The sequence below is a fragment of the Protomyctophum parallelum genome (assembly GCF_964188405.1).
Source record: "Protomyctophum parallelum genome assembly, chromosome: 10".
Lineage (NCBI taxonomy): Eukaryota > Metazoa > Chordata > Actinopteri > Myctophiformes > Myctophidae > Protomyctophum > Protomyctophum parallelum.
In genome coordinates this window covers 8,644,642-8,665,150 of record NC_139704.1, presented here as the reverse complement: position 1 = coordinate 8,665,150, position 20,509 = coordinate 8,644,642, and the positions used below count along the sequence as shown (strand labels likewise).

The window sequence follows — 20,509 nt, the reverse complement described above, 5'->3', positions numbered from 1 at the left end:
GGGGGTTCCCGGACCCTACTTTGAGAACCACTGTATTGGAAGACTGCTCCTCTCCCAGCGCCCACAGGTTTAGCTTGCCCAATGTGCCCAAGAGCATAAGGGTAAAATCAGCCCTCAACGGCTTCTGACAGAAATATGGGGAGGACGGATGGGTCATGGGGACCCCTCCTTACTAGAGTATATAAGGACCCCTCCCCTACTGGGCGGGGATTTTCTTTCTTCACCCCGCTGCCAATCATACTTCCGAGTCCGGTCTGGTCCGAGGATATGTAAAGAAGGAAAGGTCACTTTACACAGTCACACTAGCTAGTAGCCAGAGCTAGCTAGGATCATGCTAGGATCGGACGTTCGCAACGCATTTCAGTGACGCATATGACCCCTCCGTCTTCACTTATCCGTGGTCCCATCAAAGCCACTTCATGTGTCATGTGATTGTGTGTGTTGTTTCATGTGAGTTCAGTTGGGAGAGAGCAGCGTCAGATCAGACCTGAGGTTGTTGCTCTCTTGTCCTGCGATGCACAAGACGACGTCCGAGAGAGAGCAGTAGACCTTTTAATGTGCTATCAATCATGGACCCGTACGACACCGAGGGGGACGAGTCTGAACGACCACTGCTTCGCCGGGGCCAAGATGACAAAGTCGAAAAAGGTGATGTGTTGGTTTAGCAGCTAATAACATAGCTTGTCAGTAAAATCTAGTGTGTAACTAAAGTCGTAACTGAGAGTATACAACTAACTTAACCAAATGGACAATTATTTGAGTATTTGTAGTAGACCCTTCCTACCCTAATGTTAACTATCATTTATACACGTTTACCACTGCTGCTTTTGTTTTTGATTGATTGATTGAAATATTTATTAACAGTTTGTAGAATTTACAGTACATTTTAAGCACAAACTCAATACAAAGACTGTCAACTGTGAGTGGACGACCCAATTAAGCATTGTAGCGGACCCAGCTGGCAATAAGGAGTTGGAGATCGACTGATGAATTTTACCATTTTATTGTAAACCGTCACCGTGAAAACTGAAAGAAAAACATATAATACATACATCAAAGATCAATAAACATTGCATCAATAACGTCACATATCAGTACATCATATATATAAGCAGTTTCATATAGCATTACACTTGTTTACAACAGGGTCCACATTGTTCAATTCATCAAAACATTTAAAGACATACAAACATTTAGAGACATACAAATAGACATTTCTATGTAGCTAAAGAACAGAACAGGAATTCATCATATGGGAAGCAAAAAAGGGAAAATATACAGTGAGGGAAAATGGGGTGGGGGGGGATTCAGATTTTACAGAGGCCAGTTTCGAATTGCAGCCATCCGTAGGTGCCCTTTGAGAGCGGTTTTGAAGGAGTCAAGGGATTCACATGTCTTAATGACTGTTGGTAGGGCGTTCCACATTTTGGTGGCATAGGAGCGAAAATAATTTAGTCCCTTGTTTGTGCCGAATCTGGGTTGTACATGGTTTGTTGCACTCCCTCTGGTGTTGTGGGTGTGGACTTCGTTTACATTAAGGAAGTATTTAGACAGGTACATGGGTATCTTGGTGGTGTATCGAATCTTGTGGACCAGACCCATTGCAAGATGCTGTACTCTGTCGACGACCCTAAGCCATCCCAGCCTGTCAAAGTGGGCAGGGGTGAGGTGGGTTCGGGGGGTGAGGCCAAGTAGGAGCCTGACAAGTTTGTTTTGGGAGGTCTGGAGCCTTGTTTTAAGGGCCTTTGAGGTGCTGTGGTACCAAGAGGTGGATGCATAGTCAAAGAAACCTTGTACGAGGGCTCCTGTTAAGGTCTTCAAGGTGTTTTTGCTGACCAGTGAGGAGATCCTGTAAAGGAATCTTGTTCTTTGATTGACTTTTTTGATTAGGTTGGTGGCCATTTTATCACCGGAAAGATTGGCCTCCAGGATGGAACCTAGGTAGGTAATTTGATCTTTTCGTGTGATAATATTGTCACCCACTCTAACCAAGAAGCCACCTGCCTTGCTGAGTTTACTATTTGATCCGAAGAGGATGGATTCAGTTTTTCCCAGGTGTAAGGATAGTTTGTTATCAGCGAGCCAGGTGCAGATTCTACCGAGTTCAAAGCTGAGGGTCTTTTCAACCTGCAGTTTGTTCCTGTCCGAGACCAGCAGTGCTGAGTCATCTGCGAACAGGAACAAGTTGCAGTCACAAGCTGAAGTCATGTCGTTAACATAAATTAGGAACAGTAAAGGCCCTAGTATGCTTCCTTGTGGGACGCCACAGCTCACTGGGAGGGGAGGGGACAGTGTTCCGTTCACCTCCACCATCTGTTCTCTCCCCTCCAGGTAGGATTGCATCCAGCTCACTGATGTGCTATCAAAACCAATAGCTTTAAGCTTGTTAACCAGTATGGAGTGGTTCACGGTGTCAAAAGCCTTTTGGAGGTCCAGCATGACCATGCTGCAGTATTTTCCAGCATCCACCTCGTGTTTGATGTGATCGCTCAAATAGAGGAGGCATGTGTCAGTGGAGTGGGATGTTCTGAAACCAGATTGGAACTCGTACAGCAATTTATTAGTGGCAAGATACTTTTCAACCTGTTCATAGACTATTTATTCCATCACTTTCGAGATGGAGCTTAGAATAGAAATAGGGCGGTAGTTGCCGGGCTATTTCTATTGTTCTATTGTTAATATATTGTTTGCACTTTACTGCACTATACATGTATATGAACGATACTGTACCTTTTTCCCCCCTTTCTACCACTAACGAGGTTTTGCATGCATTATTCATCTCGTGTTAATGTCGTGTTCCTGGAGATTTTACTGTGTATAAATGCACACAAAGACAACATGGTGACGTTTAACTGTCATCTTTGCTTAGCTTTTTTGCCAGCTGCTTGGACTACATTTGCTGGTACCTTTACTAACGACTGTAATGATGACAGTGGTGGATACCTTTTCATGATTGACTGCCTCTAGGACACCTGCACCTCTGAATGTGTTAAACTGATATATTGAGCCTATGACACACAGTGTGGCTTCCCCCCAGTAGGCTACATTCACATTCAGTAGATCCTGTGATCTTTTGTGGCCAGATGTAATTTCTTGGGGTCTAGTAGGACTATAGTAAATAATAAAAAAATAAATCGCCACAATATTTTGTAAATAAAGACGTATTTAATCCCATGAGAAGAAAGAGTAACTAACCAGGTGCTCAATGGAGTTAGCAGGATGTGATAATGATAAAAAGGTGCTCACACGGATCAAAACATGATAAAAATCCTTCTCTTTTTATTGTATTTAATCCCATGTTCGAATGCCCCGCCCCCATGTCAATATCTAAAATCGCTAAAACAAAAAAGGCAGAAAATGAAAACTTTTACACTCATCTTTACTTTCTCTAATTTCAACCTAAAACATGAACCTTGGTTGAAAAAAACTAAAGTTGTCCTTTAAGTCAATGTTTGGGATTCATTTCCTGGGCCACTCGTCGTTCTGAAAGGGGGAGGGACTGCGACGCTCTATTGGCTGCTGTTGTGTAAGGGGTTAACACCAGTGACGTTGGAGATCCTATGAGAATGCTTGTTATACAGTAATTAAACTGAACATATTAACCTCACTCTCAGCCTCTGCCTTGTTAAACGCATTGGTAGACTAAGATAATAACGTAACATGGTGTCAGAATAAAGTAGGCATTAAGGAAAGTGTCTGAAGTCTTCCGCGGAGCTAGAGGAAAGCTACAACAAAACAGTGACTGAACCAACAAAAAAACGTCGGGAAGCGAACAAAAACAAAGGCCGGGAGTTTGTGACAGAAACGTTTTTGGGAAAAAAATAGTGAAAAGATGCACGACCATGCCGCAGCACATCGGCACAAGTAGCTGCAACTCCAGTAAGCAGTGAAAAGATGCACAACGGAAACGGCAAAGCCACACCACCAGTGGCACAAGTAGTTGCAACTCCAGTAAGCAGTGTGCAACTGACTCCACCAGGCAAGTTTGATTTTTTTTGACAGAAAAGCGCCTGGACTACATTTGTACTACTTCTGTACTATCGACTGTAAAGACGACCTTAGTAGACAATTTTTCATGATTGCCTGCCTCTAAGCCAATGGGAGACTTACCCATAAAACCCATAGTCTGCTGTTGTATAAGGCGTGCGCGTCTACAGAAGCTAATGTTATGAGCTAACTGGAGCCGAGGAAAGCCATGAACCAGCAAAAGAACTTCGGAAACGAACAAAAACAACGGCCGGGAGGTTGTGACAGAGAAACATACAAGTTCTTTGGGGGAAAAAACAAGAAAAGATGCACCACGGAGACGGCCAAGGAGCAGCTCTTGCTGCACCTGGCAGTTATGACTCGTTATTCTAGTTTTAGTTAGAACAGCATCAAGCCTGGGTAAACGGTCTCAAGCATCTATCCCCAGGCTAGCACAGCAGACATCATACGACAACAAACCCACTAACCCAGACCTAGCATCAATACATTGATGTACACTCTAGGCCTAGAGTGTACATCAATGTATTGATGCTAGGTCTGGGGGAGTCTAGGGGACGAAGCTGAAGACATTCTTTGAAACCGTTATTGTGTCCTCTGCCCAAGGTTTTACCCCATCCATCCACGTGTACTGACATCTCTGCCGAGGTATTCTTTTACACACACACACACACTCACACACACACTCACACACACACACACACAGTCACACACACACACACACACACACACACACACCCACCCACACACCCTTGAGAAAAGTAACTGATGGCTTGTTGCAGCTGGCAGTTATGAGTATGACTGAGTCATTCTTGTTTGTAACCTTTTTACAGCACAAGTATCAGCTACTCATCTGCTAATGTGCTGTTAATTTACAGCAGCATACACATCATCAAACAGGGTTGTTTTCATCTTTTCATGCAAGTCTTGTGTTCCCCTTTACCTGGTAGTTAGCATTCTTTTTGGCCTACTTTGGGATGTGTCACGAGTGTTTGGAATGTGTGACTGCCTGGTCTGAAAATATAAATTCAGACAGACCTACCTGGACTTTGCAGCGGCTCCACCAACATCAGAGTCAATTTAGAGATTATATTTGCAAACGTAAGAGATGTCAAAGCCTACAAATGTATTATGTAATATATATTTTAATGTATGTAAATTAAATCCTGTTTATCTTCCCACAGCCCCAGCATGCTGCTCGGCACGCTACAACCTGGCCTTCCTGTCCTGTTACGGTTTCTTCGTGGCCTATGCCTTGCGGGTCAACCTCAGTGTGGCCATGGTGGACATGCTGAACGCCACCCATCATGCCAGTCCCAACCACAGCTCCTCGGTGTGCCCTGCACACCCCAGCCCTGCACGTCCCAAACACAATCACACTGTGAGTAACGTATGCTTCATTTCACGTATTGTACTTACCGACCGCTCTATCCAGTTCTTCATGTGTTTACACCTTAGAGTATATATGAATAGAGAAGGCACCCAGAGGAAACCCTGAGGCGAAATGGACATAGTGGCCGAATTTGTCATTGCAGCTCGAGCCAGCGCTGCTCCGTTGACTATCATTGCGCACGTTCATGTGATTGAGGCCATGACACGTGAACGAATGTTTCATACGTGAACGCGCACAAACGGCACAATGATAGTCAACGGCAGCGCGTTCATGTGTTTGAGGCAAATCCATCCCAGAATGCACTCTGTTCCTACTAGGAAGGAGGAGTGAAATCGCCTCATGCGCTTTTGAGCAACTTAATACAAGTGGATGGGAGGAGGACTCGGGTGTCTTCTCTATTCATATATACTCTATGGTTTACACTTCCACCAGCAACAACACTGCAAAAGGAAACTGAGGCTAACAGACAATCTGTTTGACAGCATTCCTTTGCAAAAGTATCTAAAATTACACATTTAAAATACCCACCTACTTATTATAAATGGCAAATAAAACCTCGCATATAGTGCAATATTGGGACATGGATTGTTGACTAATTGCTTATAGACCTATAGAGCTCTAATAAATTGGTTAGCACTTACCCCTTCTAACAAAGTTTTATTATGAATGAAGAATTCTAATGATATTTGACAATGCTCTTTTTTGTTGTTGTGTGATCAATGATCATCATTAATTCAACATTGAAAATAACCACCAATCTTAAGCCTTATTATAGGCTGCGAATCAGAATAATGCAATCACATAATAAATACAGTAAGTCAATTATTTAATATTAATAATAAAGTCTATGTGCCATGAAAAGTGTTATTAACCCATTCTGACCGGGCACCCATTTTGGTGTCGGCATCATGTTATGCTTTAGCTATTTAAAAATAGCAGATCTACAAGCTCATATCGCGCCACCGAGTGGCGCGATACGAGCTTGTAGGTCTGCTATTTCTTCTCCAAATTGTCCCTTGATCTACACCCCTGTCCTGACCTACCAATCGAAATGTAACCATAACGATTCATGATGCTTGGTTCACAACTGTCAAACTAGAAAATACTGTACTTTTCTGTATCAAATTTAAAAAAAATGGTTCCTTACCTCGTCAGGTTACCTGTAAAGTTCTCCCTTCTCATGAGTGTGAATCAACTGGGCTTATGTAAGAAACCGTTTTCCTATGAACAAAATGCACAAATGAAGAGAAGAGATTTTCCTGGATAACTCTTGTATGCACAGAGAGAGAGAGAGAGATATGCTACTGGACTGGAGCAGAGAGTTAAATTAGCCCTTCTGCGATCCAGCAGATAGATGTCTATCTTTATATTGTTTCTGTCCATCGCAAACGCATATTATATCATCCCCAAATGCCTAGTCTTCTATCTAGACAACCTCTCGCATGAACATCAGGTTGCATTCATCATTCAGCGGCAGTGGCTCAGGGGTAGAGTAGCCTGGCTGAGCCAGCGTAATGTCTGGTCTAGAGGGGCGGCCTGGCCTAGCCAGCGTGATGTCTGGTCTAGAGGGGCGGCCTGGCCTAGCCAGCGTGATGTCTGGTCTAGAGGGGCGGCCTGGCCTAGCCAGCGTGATGTCTGGTCTAGAGGGGCGGCCTGGCCTAGCCAGCGTGATGTCTGGTCTAGAGGGGCGGCCTGGCCTAGCCAGCGTGATGTCTGGTCTAGAGGGGCGGCCTGGCCTAGCCAGCGTGATGTCTGGTCTAGAGGGGCGGCCTGGCCTAGCCAGCGTGATGTCTGGTCTAGAGGGGCGGCCTGGCCTAGCCAGCGTGATGTCTGGTCTAGAGGGGCGGCCTGGCCTAGCCAGCGTGATGTCTGGTCTAGAGGGGCGGCCTGGCCTAGCCAGCGTGATGTCTGGTCTAGCCAGCGTGATGTCTGAGTGAGCTAGACCAGGCCGTCCCTCTAGACGAATACTGGACTACTCGCCCCGGTGCTTGCCCGTTTTTCCTCCCGGAATTTTCACCAGTGAGGGGGATAACTTTGTAATATGCTATTGGCTGTTTGTATTCTTTTTGGAAAAATATAAAAAGATACTCCTGTATATATATTATATATGATATTGAACCTATAAACAATTTACCGGTAGTATTATTTAGTATATGTAAGGTTTTGCCCCCTCAAATGGTACCTCGTCAGATAATCCCCACATATCCTACAACAACTTCTGTGAACAGACTTCACTATACGGTAGTAGCTTTTCATAAATTATATTTGTACTTAGGCTGTTCTGCTGTCATGAATGTTTATAGTTAGAGAAATTCAAAGTCCAGCCGTCTGCTGTCCAGCCTCTCCCACCCCTCACTGGGGAAAATTCTGGGAGGAAAACAGAAACGGGGCGAGTAGTCTTGTTACCCTCTAGACCACTCACTCTAGATTATGAACTCGGGCATAGTTGCCCACCCCAGGATTATGGTGTTAGAGGTTATAAAGGGCACGGTAGGTTGCTATTAATAGCCATTGCAATCACCTTGACCACACTTCCACAGGCATGATGATGGAACTATAACAGACCGCAATACACAATTGAAGTATCTTAAGTTATACTTACAGTACTAGCTTTTGTGCTTGTTTGTATGATTGAGTGAATGGGGCAACCTTGGGTGTGTTCACAAACATGTCTGTCAGAATATGATGGGTTTTTTATTGCAGGTCTTTCCAATCAATAGCCAGACAGTTCAATGAATAGGATTGGCTCGTTGGACCCTTACAAAAGGAATATATATCTATGTTTTCCAACATTTCATAAGGGGACACTTACCGTAGCAAGCACACTGAAACGGATAATTACCGTAGTATTAGTCCTACTACTTGATGTAGTACCTACATTGGTTTTAAAGTAGGGCTGGGCCTTAATATCACAAAATATATTTCATCAAAATATTGTGATGACATTGTGGGGATGACTGTTAAAACATTTACACAATGTTAGTTAAAAAAAAATATATATATAGTTTATTGGGGCCGGTTAGGCAGCACATCTGACAAGAAAATCTTTGCACATAGTCACCTATTTTTTTTTTTTACTTTTTTAAAAGCATCACAGAAACACAAACGTAAAGAAACAACGTACACCTCCCCCCACCCAACGAAACGAGGACAAACGGGACAAAAATAAAGTAAAAACACAGGTCACAGTTCACATCATGGGTCACAGTCAGAGTATTGTACACTTGAGAGAGGCACTGTCTGTTCATTCTGAAATCCACAGTCCGCTATATTTGGGTCACACCGAGCAGTCTAATTCAGGGAGGTACGAATATTGAAGTATTCTATAAAGCGTTTCCATGCCTTTAAATCCCTCTTCAAAACTCATCTGTTCTCCCTCGCCTTTAACTGCACCTGATTTACCTGTATATTATTTCCTGCTCTGTGCTATTGTATGCTCTGTTTTATATTTTATTGTCTCTTTTCATTGTTTTATATTGCTATGCTCTACTGTCTTGTTTTACTCTGTTCAGCACTTTGGTCAGCTTTGGCTGTTGTAAAGGTGCTATACAAATAAAGTTAGATTTTATTTGATGCCTTAGTGAAGCCTTCGGAGGTTCATCTGAGAGAGAATTTAATTTTTTCTAAGCTTAAGTACATCACATCGTTGAGCCAGATTGAGTGAGAGGGTGGATTTGGTGACTTTCAAGATAGTAATATTCTTCTTCTAGCTAACAAAAAGCAATATTACAAAAGCAATATTCTCTAACTTCTGATTCGTGTACTGTACTGTAAGGGGTTTGACGGTGTGCCGAATATAGCTATCAATGGACAGGGTTGTAGTGCAATTTCTAGCACGTCTGACAGTGTCACAAACACAAGTGACCAGAATCGCACAATGATAGTTTTGATAAATCCTCATCATGGCCTCATGGCCATAAAATAACTAAGTGGTTAAATGAAAATAATAGTAGCCTGAAAGAGTATTGTTAAAGGGAGTAAAGGGATTCTGATTAAATAATCTGAATTGCGTTAATTATAGTAGATTCTGATTTGATCAAATATTTTCAAAACTCAACACTGAATTCAACTGATAACCAAAGAGCACCAGGTTCACCTTGTTCACCAGGGAGACACTGAACATTTTCTCTAATGTTGCATGGGTATGTTAATGTTTCACCTGCAGGCTAGTGTGTATGACTGGGATTCCGAGACCCAGGGCTGGATCCTGGGTTCCTTCTTCTATGGCTACATCCTGACCCAGGTGCCTGGTGGCTACCTGGCTAGCCGCTATGGAGCCAAGTGGCTGATGGGCCTAGGAATTCTGGGAACAGTAGTTTTTACAATGCTGACTCCTGCAGCTGCTGACCTGGGCCCTGGGTACCTCATCGCTGTACGAGTGCTGGAAGGAGTAGGAGAGGTAGACAATAATGTTATTTACCCAGATTGATGCATGTAATCACTACTACTTCTTCTAATTTAATACTACTACAATGCACATGTCATTGCTTTCAGGACGCTAGAAGGAATAGGATATGTGGGGGTTAGGGATGAGATCTAGGCATGTAAGGCAAGCCTTTTAAGTGTCTGCTAGTTAGAAATTCAAGAGAAACTTTGACAATAATTGGTATTTACATTTTAGGCAGGCCGTTGACACTAAGAGTTACATTAAGTTTGCATTAAGGGTGCCCGACCAGGCAAGTGCTCATTTGAGGGGACACAACCGTCTATAAACGCAACACAAGATATGTCTAATTCTAAACACCTGAACGAGTGCTATGTCTTCTGGTCTATGGAATGCAAAATAAGAGAGCACACTTTTTACCTATAATGTGCTGTTTTCACTGTTCTTCACTTAAAAATATAAAATAACTAGTGTGAACCAAAAATGTAGGTATTTTTTTGTTATTGCACAGCCCCAGAAAGTAAAAAAAAATAAAGTTAAATTGAAGGGTAATAAAAAATTTCCCTATCATTTTATACTGGACGATTTAGTTTTCGGGGAAAGTGGGCATAACCTTTGGGCAAGTAGAACATGACTTGTACTTGCCCGACGGTCAAGTGCCTCTGAGACCTTAGTGTCAACCCCTGGAATAGGTAGTTAGACTCTTATCCAAACCTTTATAGAGGTACGGATTGAGTGTACTGGCAAATGAGTATGGGTGAATGAATGGTGAATACTTACAATTGCACAGGATTTAACTTGTGACTTTTCAGGTATGTGATGGTTATGCCTTTATCCTCTATGGATTTGTGTCTGTGGCGTGCAATCCTGTTGACGCTGTCATTCTGTTGGTCTTCAGGGAATGACATTTCCTGCCATGTATGCTATGTGGGCAGCTTGGGCCCCACCAATGGAGAGGAGCCGACTGCTCACCATCTCTTACACTGGTAAATGTATACTTTATAGTGTCGTGACCAGGGGGGCAGTCAGACAGATATTTCGTGAAGCCACTAAGGAAATCGGGACTTCCTGAAAGTTCCTGAAAATGGCCTGTTGTGGCGCTGTCATTCACCTAGACTGTATTACCTTAATAAACATGGTCATGAATACTTTCTGCTTCCAATCACTAGTTTAAAGTCTCATTTCTCATGTTATAATATTCTTTTTGGAAAATTATGGTCCCATTTATTAAAAACAAGTGGCGTATGTTCTGAGGGGCGTGGCTACCGTTACAGTCTATGAACGGGAGCCACCCCCCGTTCAGTCAAAATAAAAACCAACGAAGAGTAAGGGGGGGAAGTCCCGCCTCGTTGTCTGGGCCAGCCAATGGCCAGCTGGGCCCAAACGGAGCCAGCCAATGGCCAGCTGGGCCCAAACGGATCTAGAAATATGGCGACTTACAGTGCAAGGAATTACAGGCTTCATTTTACGTCCATGTTAGACCCGGGGAACGCTTTGTCCATATTTTTTACAGTCTATGGTCATGACCCATTCACTCAACATAAGTTACATACTGTATTTTCAACTAAAACTAGCATGTAATTCATGATTCTGTTTGCCTATAGGTTTCATGTGTGACTTAGGATGCACTTTCAGCCACAAATATCTAACAATTACAAAGTCTGCCATGTCTTTTAATATATTTAGATACATGTTAAAACCTTGCAGGCAACTGTCTTTTTACATGCAGTATATAACATCCGAAAACATGTCTTCTTTAGGAGCCCAGCTAGGGACAGTGATTGCCCTCCCTCTGTCTGGAGAGATCTGCTTCTACCTGGACTGGACCTATGTCTTCTATTTGTTTGGTAATGATGCCATTTTCTAAACAATATATCTTGAAACACACTGCACACCTGCTTCTTATAGGCCCTCGTTTATTAACGCGGTGTACACCCAAGGGTGTACACCGCGTTGATAAATGAGGGTCTATGTGTGTAGTACATAGCCAAGGCAAATCGAATTGTTTTTCAAATGTCATATGGTGTAAACTTTGTCTTTGCCTATCTAACAATATTGAGATTTATTTTGTGATATTTAATTTCGTTCATATCACCAAGCTCTAATTATTTTTTGTTGTTGTTGAATATTTTGTTTTTATTTTCAATTTTACCAAGCTCTAATTCAAAGACAAGCATTGGTATGAATTATGAAAGCATGAAATGCAGAAGAAAGAAAACAAGAGAGATAGCTGCACACTATAGTTCTCTGTCTATGTCTTCTATTTCGGCATCTGTGAACTCAAGTTTTAGTTGACTGCTAGTCTGCCAGCCTTTTAACCTTTGACCTTTAACAGCCAAAGACGACAGTTTCCACTAAGTCATGCACAGTTTGCAGAATGCACAGCTTCTGTATATTTGTTCCTCTTTCTTATTTATTTTGTGGCAATGATTATTATGGAATGTTTGGGCTCTCTAGGGGTTCAATCATTCAATGTTAGGGCACAATGTAATACAGTAGTGTTGGCTGTGTCTGTGTTTGCTGCCTTTCTCTACAATCTATATACTATATTGTGCGACAATAGATGATCTACAAGCTCAATGTGTTGCATGATGCATCATGTTGCAGTTCTGCTATTTTTGCTGGGTTTTTTTTGCTGAGGGGGTTGCAGCAGTTTGCCTGACACATGCCACCTCAGTGGTATAAGCCAGGTTAGAGTGAAGTGATGGCTCATTTATTCTGTATGCATCGATCTGAAGTTACACCCAGCCCTGAGTTCCGGTTAGTTTATCTCTGGCTCGGTGTGACTGCTTAGATCAGTCACCACCCACATGTCACCACAGTTTTATATTATTATTATAATTTTTTTTGGATATAGAGAAATATGGAGCATTTTCAATTAAGTAAGCATCGGATTTATAGAGCACAGAATTTAGAACTGGGTAAAATATAGAAACTTGTATATGTAATAAAAACTGGATACACAAACAGGTTATTAAGGTTTAAATATGTCAGGAAGTCAGACACGAGAACGGCAAAGATAATCCTGTTATTGACAATACACAAACACAAGCAAACAGGGCCAACTGTATGCTGTATCATTAGTACATGTACATGTGCCTTTTGGTGTGAACAGCAGGCTCCTGTTTTGGGAGCAATAATTTGACTTTGCTGCATTCACAGTGCTTCTGTGTCCAGTGTGGCAATTACAAGCAAATTAGAAACATTGGCTCTTTAGATTCTGTAATTTGTAATGGATATTGTGTTTCATTATTTCATATCCTGCCCATCAGCTGAGAACAGCCAGGGTCACAGTACCACTGGTCAGCAATGATGCATTCAAATTCTCATACGGACTCACTGGTGTCCTCACTGTTGCTGAAGGGTTGTCTCCTCATTTGACCTAGATTATCACCAGAACAATTTTGGATTTGAACTTATCCGAACACATGAGAGCCAGTTTCTTGCCACAGCCTGGACCTAACTATTTCTTGTCACAATAGTCACATTCTGAAATATTAAATGTACAATATTGTGGCATCCTCTGTCTAGTCGATCTTCGTTTTTTCTTCATTCCAAAATGCCACAATGACTATATCACAACTACCAGTTGACACGTTCTCTCAGTGTAGAAAACATTGCCACCCACTACCTTCTACTTAGCTAGATGCTGATTGGCTCAAACTTAATAGAATACAGGTTTTTGCAAAGGTTTTAGTACCACTGTTCATACACTCGTACACTCATACACTCTCCAAAATATATACCGGTACTTTGTTTCCACAATCCTGCATAAAATGAAGATGCATCTAAAATACTGTAAATGAATGTTGTCTGTTGGTGTTTGTCTGTTCAGGAGCCGTCGGGATGGTCTGGTTTGTCCTGTGGGCTGTTTTAGTGCATAACAAACCCAGCACTCATCCTTACATCTCAGAAAAAGAGAAAGTATACATCACCAACTCCCTCAAGAATGAGGTAAGAAGACTGCATTTTAAAGTGAAATCTCATCCACTGTTCATGTACATTATTTAGTAAGCGTAACTCTTGAATACTGTTGATCCATGAGGCAGAAATCAGGAATGAGATGTGCAACATGCAATTTGCAGTTTATCGCTAAAGGGAAAGGTTTCCCTGCTATTTATTGGTGTTGTGTGACAACAGGTGACAACGGGTCGTTTCGAGGAAGCAATCTGATTGGTTGAAACAGCAAAAACGATGCGTCAGCATTGCATTTGAAATGCTGACGAGATCACATATATAAACCATTTTATATATGATATAAAACACAGATATAAAACACAAATCAAGTCTACACGTAAGGCATAGAGACATAATATACAGACCATGAAACAAAACATAACATAACAGTTACATATTGAGGTAGGGAGGTTCAGAAGCAGGTTATTAAATTGACCATATGATATGGTGTACCAATTTTCATTCTATTCGATGTGTCCTGACTCCCGATGTAAAAAAAAGACAATGCATGTAACATCAGTTCTATGAAAAGTTTAAAAGTTGAATCTCTGTTGCTAGCTAAGAAGGGTAGGTGACTAGGTGTGGCAGTAAGACTATAGTGTATGTTATAGACTACAAGGTCCAGGATGCTTTGCACAGGGAGACTTCCGGTCCCGTCATTAAACACTTCTGCACTGCGCTTCGGAACTGAGAGTTTCAGAGTTCCTGCAGCATCGCAAGCGTGCATTAATGACGATAAAGAACACCCTCTCGTGTAATATTGCTTAATTTTATTTTACATTCCTATTGACATACCACACTACGACAATTTTAATGTACAGTAATGTACAATCTTGATAAACTGCAGCATTTTATTCCTTTATCACATGACATTTGACCTAATAATCAAACTGTCCCTTGAATATGTGTACAGTTTTGGCAAAAACTGAATTCATTATTGTACCATATGTGCACGCAGGTTTAATATTGTTATGGTCTCTGTCTTTATGCCATGTTACAACCACTGAGCTCTCCTGCATCAGTGTGATTAATGAACTCATGTGAAGGTTTTTTTGTACGTGTAAGTCAGTAAATCCTGAACGCGAATGTAATGTGTCTGTCCACGTCTGATGTCTTGTTATTTTGCTCATTGCTCCAGCTGTCTACCACAGTGGATCACATCCCCTGGCGCTCCATTTTGACGTCGGGGCCGCTGTGGGCCATCGTAGTCGCTCACTTCTCCTATAACTGGACCTTCTACACGCTCCTCACACTGCTGCCAACATATATGAGTGACATACTGGGCTTCAGCATACAGCAGGTGATGCCTTTTAGAAGTACATACAGTCACATGGACTGTATGTAAACATGATACTGTCAGACGCAAGCATAAGCATAAACCCACAGATATACATTAATTCTTGTTCTGCAGTACGGATTCAAGTGCAGATTCTGATGGATAAGATAGTTGAGGCTGCACAGTTTAATAAAAATGTAATCTACAATGCATTACTGGTCTCGGGGGGGGGGGGGGGGGAGGAGGGGTGTGTGGGATTGTTTGTTTTTGTTTTTGTGTTCCTTGCTTTTGCTGTTGTGTGTTGTTTTATGTGTGTTTTGTTTGCTTTGAGTCTTTCATGTTGTTAACGTGTCTTGTGATTTTTGTCTTAAAATAAAAAACATTTGATAACAAAAAAAAAAATCTACAATGCATTACTGACTGCTGTATTATCCAAATAATTTGGTTATTGACATTTTTATAACCTATTTTTATATAAATACATCAATGAAAATCTTATTGGTTTGGATAAAATACAGTATGTCCACATATGTCACAATCCACCTGACTTGGGGGATTCACTCTCAAGGCTCTGGGGGAAAAGGTTTATTTTAATTAATTATTATTAGTTTTTACTGTGAAAATGAGGGCCTTGTCCAAATGCTTAATGAACATGGCTGTCTTCTCTGCTCTAGAATGGCTTGCTATCAGCTCTGCCATCCATTGGCTGTGCCATCATGGCTATACTGGGGGGTCAGTTGGCTGATTACCTGAGGGAGACCTGCCAATACCGCACCGTCTGTGTCAGGAAGGCATTCTCCATCATTGGTGAGGAACAGCAATGGCATAGTACATGTTCACACACAACACCAACTGCACTGTCTGAAGACGTGCTGCCTTTCATATACTTTTTATCACATACCCAGCCTTCGTTTTTTATTTTTTAGAAGGATGTACTATAGAGTGACCATGCCACTATTGTTTTTGTACGTGTGTGTCTACAGGTATGATCGGTCCAGCAGTATTCCTGGTTGCAGCAGGCTATACGGGCTGCAACTATAGCCTGGCTATTACTTTCCTGACCATCTCCTCTGCCCTGGGTGGACTGTCTGCCTCCGGCTTCAACATTAACCACCTGGACATTGCCCCCTCGTAAGACTTTACCATCTATCTGCAAGCGGTCTTATCTACTTATCTAATTCCTTCACCACTCTACCTGTTGTGCATGGACAAAGGCTCATGGCACTTAATCCAGACTTTTTAGGCCTGTATCACACTGTCTGGATAAGAGCTCAAAGTCTGATCAAATGTTCACAGTGTAGCAGTTAACCAAATGACATTTAACAAACGTGTTTCTTTCTAGATATGCTGGCATTCTGCTGGGTATCACCAACACTTTTGCCACCATTCCCGGCATGGTGGGTCCTGTCATCGCCAGAGCCCTAACAAAAAATGTAAGTACCAGTGTCGCATTTATCGAATAAATCTATTTGTATTGGGTTTTTTTTACTTTGTTAATGCCATTTACAAAGTGCTTTAATAAGCAACATTAAAGTAAACCTTTAACAGCTTACTTTTGCTTATGCAAGCCACAGTTTCCTACTACACCCAGCTCCTCCTATGCTCGTCTGATTTGACCAACGTCATTGTCTCATGTCATCACTCTGCTTGCTCTGTTCTGTCCTGAGTACATATGGTTTTGCATGTTGCTCTCTTCCATGTATGCATATGGAGAGATCTCAGATTAGAGCCATGCCACCACACAGACATTTACTGCTTAAAATGGCAAGGAATTCAAATATAATATAATCGAGTCAGTCATGTTGCTGATAAACTGTAGCCCTAGTGTCCAGATGGTAACAAACACCTTGACTTTCATTTCCTGTGTAATACTAATTGGTTTAGGTTTGAAGGCAGGATTAGCAAGTATACATTTGGCCACTAGAGGGTGTACATAATCTATCATATAGAGCGGTCCTCAAACTTTTTTGGCTGTGCACCCCCTGTTACCTCCTGATCTAGCTGACGCACCCCCAACACTCAGTCTCGTTTTATTTGGCTGAATATGATAATTTCTTTACTATGATTATGGCAAATAATCACAGATTGTCACTGCATTGAGACTAGAGACATGCAGCTGCTGTATACTCCTGCAGCTCTATACATCTCCTTACAACAGTGTTTACCAGATTTAGCTGATTGTGTTAAATTACACCATAAAACCGCTATTACCCTTTTTATGTCACGCACCCCCTAGAGGGCTTTCGTGCACCACAAGGGGTGCACGCACCACAGTCTGGGAACCACTGACTGATGGATGCACAATCTTTCTTTTTTTTTTTTTAACTGCAGCAACTTTAATTGTGATGGTTAATGCTATTTTTGTCTTTTTTTTTAAAAGTCCCAGACGTTATTTAATTGTTGATAAGCTTTTGGTTAGCTATCAGTTTCCCCACCAAACAGTGTGGGACATTTAGTATAGCAGGGTAGTACCCGTATTGTCCCGAATTTAAGACGACTCCGATTATACATATAAATAATTTAATAAAAATAAAAATAGCATTCCCAGTGTCGCTTTGGTTTGGTCCCCCCTGTTTGTTTTTTTTAGTCTCGCCAGTCGCTACGAGTTGGAATAAAAGGGGGATATACCAAACGACCTATTCCAAGAAGTACTTGAAGAAACTTGTCAGATTCATACATCAAGGCTTTTACTGGGTAGGCCCTAAAATGATGATGCCCCTTGATCGCTGGAAATTATTTTGGGTAATTCTGATTCCGGTTTGGGGGTTCCGGCCTGATGACTACAAACCAGACAACATGACGTAAGTTATCGTCCGCTCCTGACCGGATCAAAAACCCAAAATGGGAAAGGAACTGGTTAGAATAACGTGTTCCTTCCACGTGCTACGTCCAACCAGGGAAACAGAGTAACTTGGACACTCAGGCATTGAAGGAGTTCAAGTCCGTTGCTCTCCCCATGTCCCCTATATATGGAGACTAGGTTGGCGGAGGGTGTGTAGAGCCCAGGATCACATTCGATAATTGACACTGCGGTGAAAAATGGGTTACAAAATCGTGAAAAAAAAAGAAAAATGGTATGCCTCCCAGGTTACTAGTAGTAGCCTGGGTTTGGCAGTGATGCCTAAACCCTTTAGCTCGAGACCCAAAAGACAAATTTGATTTCTACCTGGGACTCAAACTAGTAAAAATAGGCAATCTATGCGGTCGCTATGTGACGCGTTGTGAGCTTTTCTTCTGGTATTTTCACTGCTTTTAAAAGTTAGTTTTACATTTATGGAATTGTATTTATCAAATGATAAAAAAAACAAAAAAAAAAACATGTTTTTTGAAATAATAACCAACCCCACTGTTTGGGAAACGGTGCAATAATGTGTTTGACTTATTCTGTTCTAGAACACTATTGAGGAGTGGCAGACGGTGTTTTACATCTCTGCTGGGATCAACCTGGTGGGAGCGGCCTTCTACACCCTGTTTGGCAGAGGCACAGTGCAACCCTGGGCAGTTCCCAGATCCTACACGGAAGGACTCCTAGTTGACTCTCAATGAAACAAGTACCAGACAGTCACCTGCACAGAAGAGAGAGATTGGAGAGTGTTGGAGATTCTGCTATATTGTGGCTGCTTTGCACACAAACACTATTGGGAAGACGTAGCCTTATATAAATAAGCCTCTTAAGCTGATTTTAAAGTTCCCTTTTTTATTTTATGATGGTAAGTGGACCAAGGCCATGTTTAATTATATTATTTTGTAATTTTTTTATTATGTGTACATTTTTATGTTGTGTATTCATGTTTTAAGTTTTGTTTACAGGGCTTGCACTTTCTCTTTGTCAAATATCAGGTGTCAAGATTTTTTTGTAATGAAAAGCATTTAACAGATCCCTAGTATCCCAAGCCTTGGTTGTTTTTCTGTCCTACAAAGAAGTTAATGGCATCACTTGGCTCCTTTTTAATCAGGGATTTATTAGACGGGGGACACTGTTTGAATGCTATTATCATCCTAGTAGGATACTGTTTGAATGCTATTGCCATCCTAGTAGAATACTGTTTGAATGCTATTACCATCCTAGTAGGATACTGTTTGAATGTGTTACGAAGGAACGTAGTGCCTCTCTGACATCACAACCAGGACGTCAGGAGTGACATCACTCTCGACATCCCAACACCATAAATACCGATGCCTACGCAGGTTTAGACGGAATGAAGTAAGAAGAACCCAGATAGTAACAGCAGACCTCGCATATACTATCACACTATATCAGGATCTGCCGGTTCGACCCCTGCGCTCAAAGAAGATAGGTTATCCAGTCCCTATCTCTTCGGCATCCCACCAGGCCATATCTAGGCCTCGGTCACAGAATGCTATTACCATCCTAGTAGGATAGAACACCAGGTGTTCATTCTGCAGTATTGGTTCTCAACCAACGGTTTTCATTATCCATCTAAATCAGGGATGGATTCAGTATAGTTAGTTATACATCATGGTGAAATAGAAAAGCACCAGGGCTACATTTATAGAAATGGACCTTTTGTCCTATAGAATCTTAACAAACAAATGAAATATGGTTTATGGCTTTGGGATTGTCAAAGTTGTAAACAAAAAAACAGCCATAATATGGTATGTCAGAACATTAGAGAGAATCACCAAAATAATATTGACATGGAGTCCCACTCCCTTGTTTCATTACCGTTTGGCTTTGATTTGGTTATAAACATCTTTTATTGAAGGACATTTCATAAATGAGACCTGCAAGGGAATGGGAAGTACACAATATGTGAAAGATTTTACTATATCTGCCAATAACAAATATCCACCATTTTACACTGCCCTTGTGCCTTATACAGTAGCCTATATTACAGTAGTCTAGCAGGGTTAGAGAATTCAGGACAAGGCCTATATCATCTAGAAAATTACATTAGGCCTACTCATTGCAAAAGTGAAATGCCATTAAAGGTTACTGATATGTGTAGTGTATGCTTTAGCTAACTGTGCATTTGTGTTATGCAAACGTTAAGGGGAATGCTTAAGCTATACACTGTATGCCATATATACACAAGTATTTTTTTTGTCCTCTGGCAACATTCCAGAAAAAAAAATGTCTGCATTGTATTATGTTAAGGCAGTAAACTAAATCCAATTATGATCTAAACAAAAATGTGTGTTTATTATTTACTATTAGGCCAATTGGCCAAATATATATCTTTCAATTTCAATCAAACTTTATTGACAGACGTAGCCAATAGAAGACATACAACCAATTAAAAACATACAAAACAAATTTAAAAATAAATGTATTAACTTCCCTATTTATTTCGAAATTTAGAGTCAAAAAAGTTATTGCTCTATAACTTGCATAGGCATGTCTCAAATCACATAACACGGGTTGAGAGATGGATCTAGAGACAATCCTGCCACACTGGATTTGTTATAAAGAATAAGTATTTCTATGTTAATTGGATCTGCCACCATCTTTCCATTCCCACAGCAATATACAAAAAAACATGACATATTTTGG

The 20,509-nt window shown here is 41.3% G+C and overlaps 1 protein-coding gene across 1 annotated transcript; it reads left to right on the top strand.

The window, feature by feature from the left end:
• The first annotated feature begins 405 nt into the window (after positions 1–405).
• On the top strand, positions 406–20,459 carry slc17a5 (solute carrier family 17 member 5). The gene is made up of 11 exons (XM_083774749.1): positions 406–648; positions 5,169–5,365; positions 9,543–9,776; positions 10,660–10,747; positions 11,522–11,608; positions 13,597–13,715; positions 14,857–15,018; positions 15,669–15,801; positions 15,978–16,125; positions 16,337–16,427; positions 18,388–20,459. Exons 1-11 carry the CDS (start codon positions 570–572, stop codon positions 18,538–18,540), a joined length of 1,491 nt encoding a protein of 496 aa, XP_083630875.1. The 5' UTR covers positions 406–569; the 3' UTR covers positions 18,541–20,459.
• Positions 20,460–20,509: the final 50 nt, after the last annotated feature.